Below are 15,385 nucleotides of genomic sequence, written 5' to 3' on the forward strand. Positions count from 1 at the left end.
ACAGCTGTTCAGATGCTCCAGCAGATAAACCATCTGGCCCAAACCTCACCTTTCCTAATTTATTTTGGATATCGATCAAAGCAACTCAAGCATTACATAGACTTCGGTCAAAGACAACATAAAAGATAAAAACGTCAATGGCAAAATCACTTCACTGAAATATGCTTGTTTCTTCTTTATATAATAATATTACCATTTTCAACAAACTCCTCTATTAACTCACGGAAAAGATATACCCGATACCAACAGCCTACAGCCTAACCGCACTGCAGATGAAGGTCCTTAAATAGCACATCGCTGCTGACAGAAACTAAGCGGGGTCTAGTGTTTACGATCAGCTAAAACTAGACACGGACTTTGGCCAACTGACCGAGGAGACCAGGACAGGCCCCAGGACTCACGGCTCTGCTGCCGGCTCCCCCCTTAACCCTTTTCTGTGATGCTCCTGGCATCTGAAGAACCACCCCATCCACAGTTCCAGCTAGTCCTTTTTTAATTTTCCCAGGACAAGGACAGTACACGGTTGTCTAATGGTACTGGGATTCCCACCGAGACACCGAGGTTGTTCCGTGGTTACCCATTCATACAACTTGAAACCAAACCTGTCATCTGAAAAGCCTCTTTTCATGCAATTCAGAGCATATTTGCTGCATGCAGAAACCACAGGCAGGGTAAGGACTTGCCGTTCTAGGCACCGTTTAGGGACATAAACCCAAATCGTGAAATCAAAGCCTTATTTGAGCAAAAAAGGGTTATCCGTGTGTACAACTCCACGTATCATACACAAATACGCTCTCGTGATGTTTTGTTCCGATATCTGCCGATATTCAAAGCCTCCCCTACACCCATTTCTTCCTCAAGACACCGTCAGCCTGCCCGTTTCTCACAAGAAAAGGAATCGCCGATGAATAGTCCCATAAAGCATCCCACCAGCGCCTGTCCTCCCCGGAGCCGCCACCGCGCCAAGGTCCAACGCTCAATTAACCCCCGCCTGACCTTCCTTCACTTTCTTTCCCCCTCCTCTGCCCTTCCTGAGAAAGTTCAGCGTTTCCTGGAAAAGTCTCCTTGCCTGTTTGATATTGTACTTCGCCTTGGTTGCTGAAGGAAGGATTTACAGGTGCCTGGCCCCCTCCGTAAGACCATGACCGAAGGCTGACCTCCCGTTACAATATGTGAACTTCTGCCCTGCTGATAAGGCTGGCAGATATGAGTAGGATTTTTCAAATAATCCTTTGGGAATTTATAAGCAGCACAGCCATAAAACCGAGGTGACTGGAAGGTCGATTTCACTAAAAATAATAAATATCTCAATGTTTATTCAACGTGGGCCTTTTTAACTGCAGGCCAAGCGTTGAGATAACGCTATTGTAAATGACAAATATTAGGATTTTTTGGTAACTATTACATTATGATCCTTCCGTCTGACACTGATGTGGCCGTTTCCCTCGATGCGTGCTGGATCTCTGACATTGTTCAACCCAAGTTGGGCCTAGAAAGCAGGGCAGGATTCAATCACAGGTCAGGAAAAGGGCAAATTTCTTTTCAGGAGCGTTCACCATGGTTGGTTACCTTTTTCTCTGGCTCCTGCCTCACCAACACACCTTCTTCAGAGCTCTGCTGATTCTTTTTTCTCGTTACTAGGGCTTTTGGCTGAAATAGAGAAGGAGGAGGAGGAGGACTGAACGATCCCAGCTCGGGGTGGGGACGAGGACGCTAACCCACTGGCATGAAACCCCTGCACCAGGTTTAACCTCACCGTCACCAAGCCCACCTCACGATTCCCACGCCAGCAGAAGACAATCCCACCCAGACCCACCACAGAGCACTGGCCATGAAACCTGTCTTCTAGCAGCAGCATTTCCCTAATTCGCTTCAGAGGACCAATTGCTATTTCACATTAAAAGGTAAAGCAACAAGACAACAAAAAAGCCCCAATGTAGAAACGAGACCATTCCAAATGTGCAAAACTGTTGTATCCACCAGCGAGAGCTCTTCATCCTTTTCATAACAGCTTTATGTATAAATACACAATTAAATAAACACCCTTGCATTAAACAAATGTATATGAACTACACAAATAGGATTCCTAATCCTGTTTTCATTATACATATTCTTCACTGAAGTTTCTCCAAATAAAGTGACACTTTGAAATCCACAAAGCATTTCAGACCAGTTGTAATCTTCAATTAGCACACTCCCTGAACCGGGCTCCCAGCGCCGGGTTTGAGGAGGAGGTTTTTGTCCAAGATAAACAGAGTAACACATTTTGGGTAGGTTAACTTTTTCATTCCAATAAAATATCATGGCAATGTAGCCAAATTACATAATTATTAACAGATGAGGGCACAAAAAGATTTTATATAAATGTTTTTTATGACAATTCTTTTCCTTTCGCAAATTCATTTGTACGTACTGCTGGAGAAACTGGCTTTAGAATTGCCTTAAAAACAATTCTCAAGCCTGGCTCCGCCGCGGAAAGGGAGGAAAGCTGCGAACGGAGTGCTCCTTTCATCTGCTCTCTGGGCTTCAGATTGCTCAACCGCAGGAGAAGAGCCCTCTGAAAGCTCCCGCTCGCCAAAGGACGGTACGGAACGGATGCAAACAACACAGGTTCTTTGGGTCCGCGGATGCAAGGCTCGTACGCCGCTGGAGGCATCTTAGACATTAAAAGTTGAAGGGTAAGCTACAAAGGGCATCTTATCTGCCCTCGTTATAAATAAATGAGTAAAAAAATCAATACCTTACGTACTCATACTGCCTAGGAGAAAACGTAGCTCATCTAGCAGCCTAGATCTGCAGGTGGGAGTTCTCTTGAAAAGTTCTCAAGAACATGACACGGTTCAGAGTGACACTTTTTAGCCAATAACCAAACACCAACACAGAACAGTTTCAGTTTGGCCGTATTTTTCAGTGCACGCAAAGCCTAACTGTTGGGAAATTGGGAGCGATACAGTTCAAATGGTGAATTTGGTGGGAACGGCAGCAAATCTGCTCCTGTCAAACAATGTTTGAAGAGCGGCAAAGTTCTTCTATGCGCAGCAATCAATACATTTAAAAACAATTTCCCCCCCGCAACTCCTTCATTTGCAATGAATAACGAAGCTAATGTGGTCAAAGAAGAATTCTCGGAGGAAAACTATACGACAAAGAAATAGGTATATCATAAACCCAGGGTCTGCAATAGTTGGAGGAAATATCCCTTTATATTTCTGTGGCCTGCATAAAGTAACTGTGTGGTTTTTACCCAAATCCATCCAGCACTGGCCTGCTTTCTACTTCAGGTAACGCACTTCCTAGCTAGGTGGAATAAATAAATGTTTTGCAACCACCTCCTTCCAGCAGCATGGGTGGAAGGAGCAGCCCCCCATCGTCTTCTTCAAACCACAGCCCAGTGTCAGCACCGGTCTCATGGGGAGCAGAGTCACCTACCAGGACAGAGTATATGTGCAGGCATCGGTACACCGGTGAGAAGTCCACCAGGTCCTGGGCCCCAGGCACCTAAAAGACAGCGGGAGATCAGTGTGAAATATGCAGAACTCATATAGGTAAGTGCAAGTCTTATATATCACATATAGGTAAGTGCAACTCCAACGCATGCAAGTCCGCCAGAGAGCGACACCAGGATTTCAGGCATGTAAAAATTACAGTGATTATTGGTATCTACCTGTATCTGACTATATTTACATTTCTAAGTTTCTTGAAGTAGGAAAATTTCATTTAATATTGCTCTCACCCCATTTACGCTCCCCAAGGAAATCACATGGCAGCGTTTGGCCCTCTGTTAGCCAGCTCAGCAGAGGGTTAATTTAACCGAAGGCTTAAATACAAGTTCAAGCACCCTGGCACAAGCTGTTCTGGTACTTATGCAACAGGGAGGAGGGAAAAAAAAAAATCTTATTCTCTAGATTTCTAGTTAAATGTCTTTAAAAGCACAACTACTATCTTTTTAAAATTTTTTTTCTTAAAAATCACACGCCACACAGACTCCACCACCTTTCAACAACAGAGTGAGTCTTGCACAGGGACAAGGAAACGTATTTCTGAAGGGTGGGACAGAGGGAGGGAGGGCGAGAGGAGAGATCAGAGAAGAAATTTGCATACAAGAAGCTTGTGTCCTTTGGATATGTTCAAGCCAACACAGTATTAAACTTGTTGGCCAAAGCATAAAGCTAAGGCAACCCTCCTTCTCCCCCAAAATCCAGAGAAGAGGGGAGTGTTCTGTTGACATGTGGTGGAAAAAAGAGGAGAAAGATGAAAGGCACCAATGGACAGGCCTGGGAAACATGTTTATTTTATATATTTTTAATTATGCTTAAGAGGCATTCTGCTAAAAAGGAGGTAGGCTGAAGAAGAGAGAAGTTTCTAGCTGGATGGGGGTATGCAAGCCTCAACCAACGCTGCCCAAAGCGCCTGGGGCGAGCGGTCCTCCTCATCTAAAGCAATGGCTTCAAGCAGGGGAGTGCAGAGGTTATGGGCTGGAAAGGGAAAATAGGGGATTTTGTTAAATAGCCTCCTGTGTAACGTGGAACTGGAGGTGGTAAAGAATCCCCTCCACGCAAAGAAACTCAGTCCTCGGCACTACACAGGTCCTTGGTTAGAGCTGAAACAATGAAAGAAGCTACGGAGACGGACAGAGCAGCAACACACGGCGCGGGAGCATCCCATCCCGCACCACCAGCATCGCTCCGAGACCCCCAAAAACTTGACAGTCTGTCCTGGTGTCGGCTGGGACAGTTAACTGGTGGTGCAGGGAGGGGAAGCAGCCGGCTCACTGGGAACAAGGCAGCCAACAGTTGTATTGGGATACGGCACGAGCCTGCTCATCCGTCTGGCTGGGCTTTCCTTCCCTGCCTTGCAGCAAGCACCCCGTCCTGCCATTTCAGCAGCTCTCACGGACGGGCAGGGTGGGCTCACCGGCAAGGAGGAAGGTTTCCGCGCGAGGGATGGGGCTGGCATCGCCTGTGTGACCCTTTCCACGTTGAAGCCGGCGGCTCAACGTCCCCCAGCAGAAGGGTTACAGCCGAACCGAGGGCAAGCAGCTGCGAAGCACAGCTCACCGGTCTCACTAACATCTCTTGCTTTTACCTTTTATAAGACTATATTTGACAACTGCAAACACTAGGCAGCAGTTTTATTGTGTTAGTGCCAATTTTATCATGCCTTCCTGGTCATTTATTTTCCATTTGCAGTCTCCCGGGGCTTCTAATGCTCCCTAAATAGCTCCCAAATCCAGATTTCAGCTAGTTTGTGGACTCCTCGGGATACAGATTTTGCCTTGCTGTATTCCTCCAGCATTAAGCGTAATTGGTCTCCAGTGGGTAAAACAGTAAAACACTTCTGGCTCAGAAATCCCCGGTTGCAAAACTTCTGGAGATCACTAAAGCAGACAGGGAAGTATCAGTACTCGCTCGACCCAGCCATCCCCCAGCGACCACCATCAGCGTGGGGAAGCTGGACTGGATGGACCCGAGTCCACCCCGTGTTTTTCTAAGGGAGGAGAAATCTGTCATCCCTTCACAACATCATCAAAGCAGATGTTTTCCTACGAATTTGAATCCAGGATCAAACGGTTTTGCTCCTCTTGGATTTGGGGCACTAGTTGAACATGGTCCACGGAGAACTATTTCTGATAAAGATTTGTGAAATCAAGATATTGCCAAAACCGGAGTTGACTCCCCCAGAGAAATTCTTTCAAAGCAGACTGCAACATTTTCACAGTCTCTGATCTTCTGTAGAAACTTTTAAGCCCACACACACACTCACAAAAAAATATGCTGGACTATTCTGCAGAGTTAACATCTCTGAGACATTAATAGCTTTACAATTGCTAATCTGGGTAGAGCACTATCAGACGTGGAAGCGCAAGTCCTGGACCACAAGAAACCTTTCTGCAAACAGAAAGACATGCACCCAAAAACTGTGCTAGGAATTCATGCAGGGTATAAACCTACAATATATTTTAAGGAAAAGAACAGACCACCTCTTCCGCATATAGCCACAGCCCCACAACAGAAGAAATAATAATCCTATCGTTTGAAATCTTTCCAGACTAACCAATGTAGGCCCCTGAATACACAGAATATATGAAATTATCTCTGTGGCTAGTTTAACATGTTGCACAATTTAAACATATCTAATATTTACATATTTAGACATTTATCTAATATTTAGCTATTTAGACGTATCTAAAAATTCAGGCTTAGCACATCCCCTTTAGCAGTAACTTGACTTTCTTAGCCAAAGCTGCACTACCAGTGTTCAAAAAAATAAATAGATCTTTGATTTTTGAAACTTGACGATGAAATGAGAACTAGAGCCGCCTCAACAACAGGACTGATTACTCCCCTGACATCTCCCCTTCAGCCTAATCTTTTTTTTTCATTTGATTTGCAGAACAAAGAATTTATTCATCTTGTCCAAACTCTTCCCAGTCTACAAAACATCAGCTTCACAAACCTCATTCCCAAACCCTGCGTCCGGCACGTTCCTGGTGCTGGGAGCAGAGGCAGACCTGTCAGTCTCTGTAAACAGCCAAACCCTCTCTTTTTGCAAGAACATTTTCCGTCGGGTTAAACAACTGCCTGTAGCAAATTTAACCCGTGGAAGCCGAGTTTTCAATGGAAACGTTCAACTGTAGCTGCCACCAACACAAGGCTGGGATTAAGGGATGCTCTGATCTGGCTTCAGACAAATTTGTGATACAATGGCTTGCACCTCTGATCCTTGTAGGTTTTGATGTAAGGACACGACACAAGCACGGATACATTCACCCCTCTTTCAGTGAGGGGAAAAAACCTCCAGACTTAAACACCAGGAATTCAAGAGAGGTGTTTTATGAACCATCTCACGGGCCCATTGATTGACGTACATGGATGAGCTGGTGCAGAGGAACACGAGCAGACACGACACTGCACCCACAAAGGCTCAAGTCCAATGGAGGACATTGAGCAGGCTGGGTCTCTCCACATGAAGCGCACATTGCAGAAAGCATCCCTTCACCTTAGGGAGTAAAACTCTACTGCTCAAAGTAGTCTTGGTTCTGCACTGCGTCCAGCTCTGGGGTCCTCAGCACAGGACAGACATGGACCTGTTGGAGCGGGGCCAGAGGAGGCCACCAAAATGATCAGGGGGATGGAACAGCTCTGCCATGAGGAAAGGCTGAGAGAGTTGGGGTTGTTCAGCCTGGAGAAGAGAAGGCTCCAAGGAGACCTCATTGCGGCCTTTCAGTATTTAAAGGGGCTTAGAAGAAAGATGGGGAGAGACTTTTTAGCAGGGCCTGTTGGGACAGGACAAGGGGGAATGGTTTTAAACTAAGAGAGGGGAGATTTAGACTAGATATAAGGAAGAAATGGTTTACGCTGAGGGTGATGAGACACTGGCCCAGGTTGCCCAGAGAGGTGGTAGATGCCCCATCCCTGGGAACATTCAAGGCCAGGTTGGACGGGGCTCTGAGCAACCTGATCTAGTTGGAGATGTCCCTGCCCATGGCAGGGGGGTTGGACTAGGTGGCCTTTAAAGGTCCCTTCCAACCCAAACCATTCTGTGATTCTGTGATTTAACAAATCACGTCTCATCTCTTTGGGCACCTGCAGCCGGGAAGCACTTTACCCCACGCTGAATGGAAGTACAGGACAAACTGTGCTGTAGATTTGCTACGTTTTGTGTGGTCTTGGTGTCCTTTGACTGCCCCAATGTGACCCATGGCTTAACCTTAGGGGAAAAAACCTGAATGTATTTGCACAGTCACGAGGATGCTCAGGACACTGCGATATTGGAAGTGGCCAGATGGTTCTGCAGACTAACTGATCTCACTCCGGCTCATGTTATAGTCATGAGGCAGACAGCTTTGTCTGGAAATAGAGAAGTTTCTCTCAGTGTCCAAGATGTTTTCTGCATAATTACTAGTGGAAGCAAACAAAAGGTGGAGGCTGATGGCACCTAACAAAGCCATTTATCAGGGAAAGTCAAGAGACCTCTCTGGCGTCCCTGCTCTAGCTCCCAAAACTTTGTAAGAAATCTATTACTCTCACTTAGAGAATTACAACTTATTCCTACAGCCAGATCAACCTGAAAGAACGCCAGAAGATGATGAATTTTGGCTACACCTCACACCTGCTGATGTCCCCAGTGCCAAACTCCTTCTCCAAATAGAAAACTGTCTGGAATTTGTTGATTTGTTCTTCAAAGACAGTTGAGTGGCCGTTATTCTGAAGCGTGATGGCCTTCCTTAAAACTTCCCCTCTCCCACAAAGGAACACCAGGGAGTCCAATTCGACCCAACCACTTCACAGACACCTGACCAGTCTTTTTTGGGGACAAGAAGAAACAAGGAACAACACAGGCGAGTTTGCCCTGCTGTATTCAACGAGATTGCAAAAGAAAAGTCACTGAAAATGAGAAGAATCTGGATAAGCTTTGTAGTTTTCTGGATGTTTTTTACTACAAAGGGAACAGCTGGCACAAACCGAACAGACTGTGGAGCTACTCACTGTGAAATGCAAATTCTCCTTCTGCAACTTGACATTCATAAAAACTGAACTTAAGCCTTCTCCCAGCTCACTGTACAGCTGGGTCCGCTCCCTCACTCCAGTTATAGTGGGAGCTTCCACCTCAATGAGGCATCTGCACTTCAGTGGGACAAGTCTGGACCATAATATCTTCGAACTGGAGAACACTAACGGAGCGGAGAACCACATCTCATATTCATCTTCTTGAATTCAGCTGGCAGAGCTGTTTTCTACTGCAAGGGAGAGAATGAACTACACTAGAATACATGCAACAGTATAAGCAAAACCCTTCTGGTCTTTCCTCCCTTTCAAAGCTTTTCCTGTAAATTTTGCTGCGGGGATGAAGGAATTGCCCCATATGGGTAAGGAATCATGGGCTCTCTAGAACAGTTCATCCAGCCTAGGTGGAGAACTCCGTACCACAGACTGCTGACGGGCCTCAGATATTTCCTAGAGGGGAAAGAAAAAAAAAACAAAGACATTTTACTCCACTTTTTCCAGCCTATGCACCAGGATCAGGAGCTCTCCTGCCTAAAGTTAATCAGAAACACCTAGGACCACCCTGTTTTCAATTCTGAGCAGGAGTGGGTGCGAGGCGCCCTTCATTCTTCCCTTTCCATATTCAACCAGCCGTCACTGGCTGTCTTCCAAACAGAAACCTGCGGTTACTGGTTGGCTTTATTGGCAATGAGAGGTCAAGAACAAGAGCTACCAGTGCAGTCTTTGGATGCTTCAGGATCTTTCTTTACTTGTCTATTGACTTCATTCTACAAGGGGCCGCCTTTGCTTTCTCCAGGCTTTCTTGTTAGCAGTATTCCCTATTTTCTTGAAAAGCGTAAGCGATCTTGGTGAGGGGCAGAGCACAGCAAGTGACATGTGCCCCCTTGTTGCAGTACGGTCCCTCTAAGCCCAGAAAGCCTCCTCCATTGCTCCAGAACATGGGAGCTGTGCAGGAAACGAGTACAGTTCGTTTGCGCTCAGGATACTTAACACTAACAATTTTAAGCAATTAGGATTAACGAATTCTGTATTAACAGTATGTATTCGTGCATAGACCAGACAATCATAAGGAGAAAGAGTCACACCAGAAGATGAAAAGCTAGGAATGAATCCGTCTACCACAAAAACCAATTTTGCAGTTGGCCTGTAACTTTAGAGAACCCTTACCAAAGAACCTCCCATTAACATTTTACACACTGCACTGGTTTTGGCTGGGATTGAGTTCATTTTCTTCATTGCGGCACATATGGTGCTGTGGTTAGATGTGTAACCAAAACAGTGCTGATAACACTAATAGCTAAAACAGCGTTTTAGCTATTGCTAAACAGTGCTTACACAGCATCAAGGACTTCTCTGTTTCTCACCCTGCACCTCCCCGGCAAGTAAGGTGGGGCTGAGCAAGGGGCTGGGAGGGGACACGGCTGGGACAGCTGACCCAAACTGACCAAAGAGATATTCCACTCCGTGGAACGTCATGCTCAGCAATAAAACTGGGGGGGGGGGTAGGTTTTTTCAAAAGCAGGCATTGCTCAGACACTGGCTGGGCATCGGTCTGCTGGTGGGAGGTGGTGAGTGATTGCCTTTGCATCGCTTGGTGGGGTTTTATCCCTTCACTTACTAAGTTGTCTTCACCTTGACCCACGAGTTTTCTCACTTTCACCCTTCACATTGCCTCCCCAATTCTTCTAGGGGGTGGGAGGGCGAGAGCTTAGCCGCTGGTTGGGGTCAACCCACCACACACGCATGACTCTCCTTCAGATTTAGAATCATAGACTCATAGAATCATTTAGGTCGGAAAAGACCTTTAAGATCATCAAGACCAACCATTAACCTAACACTGCCAAGTCCACCACTGAACCATGTCCCTAAGCACCACATGTTTTTTAAATACCTCCAGGGATGGTGACTCCACCACGTCCCTGGGCAGCCTGTTCCAATGCTTGACAACCCTTTCGGTGGAGATGTTTTTCGTAATATCCAATCTAAACCTCCCTTGGTGCAACTTGAGGCCATTTCCTCTCGTCCCATCGCTTGTTACTTGGGAGAAGAGACCGACCCCCACCTCGCTACAACCTCCTTTCAGGGAGTTGTAGAGCGCGATGAGGTCTCCCCTCAGCCTCCTCTTCTCCAGGCTGAACACCCCCAGTTCCCTCAGCCGCTCCCCATCAGACTTGTGCTCCAGGCCCTTCACCAGCTTCGTTGCCCTCCTCTGGACACGCTCCAGCACCTCCATGTCCTTCTTGTAGGGAGGGGCCCAAAAATGCACTGGTTCTATTTCCAGATGAGAGATCCATTTGTCCTAATAAATAAATCATTTTCTTCCCCAGAAAGAAAAAACCCCCGGGAGGCAGGAACATGGGGAAGAGCCCAAGCTCATCAGGAACCAGAACCCCCTCCCTCCCTTCTCCCCCCTCAGACAATACTGGGAAAACGGAGAGGCCTTGGCGAGGGGGCTCGCGAAGGCCCGGCCGAGCGGACGAGGGGCTCCCGCTGCCCGCCGCGCTCCGCCGCGCCCCGTTTCATCACCACGGACAGCAGCCCCCGCCCCGCCCCGGCCCCTCCCGCCGCCACCGCCGCCCACCCACCGGCGGCAGGGTCAGCCCCGCCGCCGGCTTGTTCCCCTGCCACCAGCCTGGCTTCAAAGGCACCCGGAGACGGGACTTCATCTGCCTCGAGACGAGTCAAATCCGTTCGTCAAATGACTTCAGCGATTTCTCCCACCTGCGCTACACACATTATTGCCTTTAAATTCCTCCCTCCTTAACGTTCTCCTGATGCTTTTCCTTATAGCTTTCAATTCTAATTGAAATTCAATTCTAACTTCTAATTCCAACTGACTCGAGCTTTGCGTACCCCACAAGGACCGCCACGTTTCACGTGGCCGCCTGCTGTCGCGAGAACCCGCTCCACAGCAAGCGAGAGGTTTTGAGGGTGAGATGGGACAAGAACTACCGAAGGACCAGATTTTTATTTTTTAACAGGGAAATACCAAAATAGATGAATTCAAATCAGTGGGGTTTTTTTTCAAAAAACGTGCCCTTCCCACTCATTTTTCTTTTGTTTAACTTCTGCTCTATTTCCATTTTGGTGTAGGAGTAGATAGCCCTCCCGGACGGTGTCAGTGCGGCGCGAGGGCTCTGGGTCGTACCCTGCAGCTTGGTCCCGGTGAAGTAAGGGGTGATCTCCTCGGTCTGCTTTGGGAGTGCAGCAGAGATGAAAAGGAGAAAATTGAACTGCAGGGAAAAAGGCAGAACACGAGCACAGAAGCACTTGAGTAACCCACACTATTTTAAACTTCAGAAACTTGTTCTTCATCCTCTTCTCTGGCTGGCCGTAGACTTCGGGGCAACAACTACTACCCAATTCAGTTAAGGTTGTAGCTGAAAATATCACTCTCCTGATGTAACAGCAATAAGAGAAAAAGCATCCAGCGTGGCAGATAAAACTTGCCAAGAGGTCCAACGCAAGACTGCATCGCACGAAATGAAGAACACATCAAAAAAGCTCAACACCTCATGACCTACACTCCGAGCAGGCATCTCCAAGCTGCCTTTCCTGAAACACAGGAATTGCATTTTAAGCACCGTCAATCCAAGATGTCCCACTGCATACACTATCCTCTAGCGCAGGGAGGAAGGAAGAACCAACGCTGTCAGCGAGGTTACGCTTTGCGGTTAACAAAAACAACAGACTGCCAGTCCGAGGAAGCAGCAGCAGAAAGGGAGCACACCAAGGAATTAAAATTGCGTTTAGAAAAATCTGTCCCGATGCAATCCTTTTCAATGCAAAGTTTGTCTCTGCCACCAAGACACACGTCCCACAGAAAAGGCCACGTATCTCATGCGCTATGCAGCAATTTATCTTTTTTTAAATGAAGGACAGATACCAAACTGCCTTCCCAAGCAAGCACAGCAGTGAGGGACAGAAGACATGGGCTGTTCAGTTCTCATACAATACTTGGCCCCTCTGCTGAGCCTGCTAACGAGAATAGGGACAATAGAGCAAAATAGCCCCATAGTGAAACACACCCCATGTTCTACAGCCTGTTCTGCATCTTTATGACACGCTGCATGGCAACACGAAAGACTGAGCAAGGTTGCAAACACTGTTTGAGACACTACTGATCACCCCCAAACCGTCCAGTCTCCTGGATTTGATGTAATACAGTTACCTCTTCATCCTCATCCTCATCTTCAACATCCAGGATACCCGAATCCTGCTCAGACATGGGGCTAGTGTTTTTTACCTCCAGATCTGAGCTTGCGCAGACTTCTTTCTTGGACTTCTTTCCCCCGCTTATCCTGGGATGCTGTGATACAATATTGTCCAGGTTTCTTTGCTGCTGTGCCTAGAAAAAAAAGCAGATTTCACGTTTTATGATAGCATCCTCGGATTTCTATGGGGTTTTTTCAGCCGAAAGATGCAATCAGTCATGAAATACGACAAATGAGACAAAATAAAACACACACTTAATGCAACTTAGAAATGTTATGTTTTTCCTAACCCAGATATTCCAAAGAAACAGAAGATTCATTTCAAAACCATTCCAGGGATTATGCAACAATACAAACAACATTCTGACTCTTCACAAATCAAAATGCCAAACCCATCATTCTGCCATATTGATCTATTTACAGCACAGATGCAGAAATATTAGCCCATAGGCCATGTGGTGACTGTCACAGGCTAAATTAAAGGACGTACTTAACCGTTGGATTTGTTCCTCTTTTCAACCCATGTCAGCACAAAACATTCCACATCTGGACCCCAGAGGTTCCTGAAAGCATTTTTGTGGTACCCCAGGAGAGCTTAATTGTACGTTGCTGATGTACAGAATGAGCTGTAAAAGGTATTGAACAAAAACTCGCTCCCTGGGAGAAGCACCACGATTCAGGGAGCAAAACACACGGACTCGGCGGAGCTCCCTCGAACCGCCGCTGAGACCTGTTCCTGGGGCTCTGGGGCTCGTTTGCGGAGGTCAATGCGTGTCCTCTGCTGCCACAACTCACTGGGTTTCCTCATTGTTACCGAGCACAATATTTGACAGGAAAAATGGTTTAGCCCCAATTTTTCAAGAGAGTTGACCAAGAACTTCAAACTGAAGGGGAAGGGCAAGGAGGGGGAAGGGCACAGAGACACTGTTCTCGCCACAAGTGCCAAATCATGGCCAAAACAAGGGGAAAGAGGCCAAGGCAACGGATGCAGCGGTTCTGCACATGTGGGCTTATGCTCTGGTGTAACTAGAAACTAAACACTCCGAAAACCTGAAATTTATATGGATATATAAACACAGATTTATAGGACCCCTCCCATATTTTTCTATAAATTTTTTATATATAAGAAGAAAAGTGTATGGAAATCATCCAGATGTCTTTCTGAAAGTGTTATTTTAGATGGTAGGTTTCTTTTTAAAAGAGAATGAGTTTTAAACATATTTCAGTTATTAATATGAACTCTATTTCTAGCAATTACCTGTACAACCCGAATCAAACCTGCACCCGTGTATTTTATTGCTCCCCTACAACAGGAGACAAACAAGGTGGCGAAAGGGAACCATCCCCTGCCCCACACCAATGTGACAGCCTGGCTTTAGAAGGAAGAAGGAATACTAGAAATCGTCTTGTAGATACTGTTGTCAGTGAAACCAACCGTGCTAGGAAAACTACGGAGAATTAAAACAAGCGGAAACCTATCTAAAAAAAAAACCAAACCACCTAATTACTTTTGCTACCTGAACTGCAGAAAGTAGAAAGCTCTAGAGCGCAAACCTTCAAAATTATTTCCTTTTAAACACTGAAAAGAATTAATATCACGCAAAAATAATTTATGAGCAAGTTTTATTTTGACCGCCTCTCTCAGCTCAACTCCCTTTCGAATCCCTCCTTGGGAAGAAAGACCCCATCAGAGACCGATCACTTCTGCAGTTTCTAGATCTGAAGAATATTAAAACCCAAGCACGGCACGGATACCCCAACCCTTGCAAAATCCAGCGGGCTTTACCGTTGTGTAAGGCAAAGTGCCCTTCACACTGCGCACGTACGATCGGCTTCGTCTTAATTGCCAAACACGGCAATTGATAATTAAATGAAATATCTCGAGCTGACACCAGGAATCGGAGCTGAACCTTACCCGACGCGCAGCCCTGTGCTGTGCCGCGGCACAATCTTGACCTCTAGTGGTGGCAAAGCAGAAGTATCCTTGATGTTTACTACAAGTGCTCCTACCAGAGAAGCAACGGCTGAGCAAGGGGACTACCAACCGAGCTTATTAAAAAGATCTCTTAAGGGATGAGTCTCAACAATAGGGATTTTTGCAAAGCCACAGGAAAAGGTCTGTGTGAACACTGCTGAAGACAAATTTTGCTAGCAACATCAATACTTGAAGCAATTGGGGAAAAAGTGGTATTTTTTGCATTAGAAATCTCGAACTTCAGAGGCACAACTCTATAGAAAGGCATTGCAACACCATATAAAGAGAATTAGGACTTCAAAAAGGGGAGTGAGCGTTTGGTCCTTCTGAAGCCCACACAACAAAGAGATTCGAGGCTTGATTCCACTCTCAGATACGCCCATTTATGACATAAGTTACTCAACTGAAGCGTAATGAAGTTATAACACTGAATCCACTGTAAATTACACCAAAAGCAAGCCCAGTGTACTCATTAAAATCTCTCCAATTTATGTAATCTTTTTTCCTCTAGAAAGGGAAGAAATCAAAGAATGGGAAAATGCAAAGTTTTGGATAAAACATTGTGCTTGAAACGGATCATTAAACAGGGCGTAGCAAGATCACAGCAGAAAAAGTGGTCATGGGAGAGGAAAAATCTGGGCTAACAAGCTGAAGGATGCCGCCGCCAGCTCTGAACTTCACTGTCGAAG

At 46.2% G+C, this 15,385-nt stretch overlaps 1 protein-coding gene across 3 annotated transcripts in view; it reads right to left on the reverse strand.

Moving 5' to 3' along the window:
• EXOC6B (exocyst complex component 6B) overlaps positions 1 to 15,385 on the reverse strand; it is a 307,149-nt gene that overhangs the window by 150,043 nt on the left and 141,721 nt on the right. For 2 of the 3 annotated variants that reach the window (XM_075148335.1, XM_075148333.1), the window contains 2 exons: positions 12,679 to 12,855; positions 3,430 to 3,498 (listed from right to left, as the gene is read on the reverse strand). In XM_075148335.1, coding sequence (XP_075004436.1) covers positions 3,430 to 3,498; positions 12,679 to 12,855 — 246 coding nt within the window. The remainder of the gene's footprint in view (positions 1 to 3,429; positions 3,499 to 12,678; positions 12,856 to 15,385) is intronic. The other variant, XM_075148336.1, reaches the window with a different exon arrangement.

This window comes from Calonectris borealis, chromosome 4 (assembly GCF_964195595.1).
Source record: "Calonectris borealis chromosome 4, bCalBor7.hap1.2, whole genome shotgun sequence".
Taxonomy (NCBI): domain Eukaryota; kingdom Metazoa; phylum Chordata; class Aves; order Procellariiformes; family Procellariidae; genus Calonectris; species Calonectris borealis.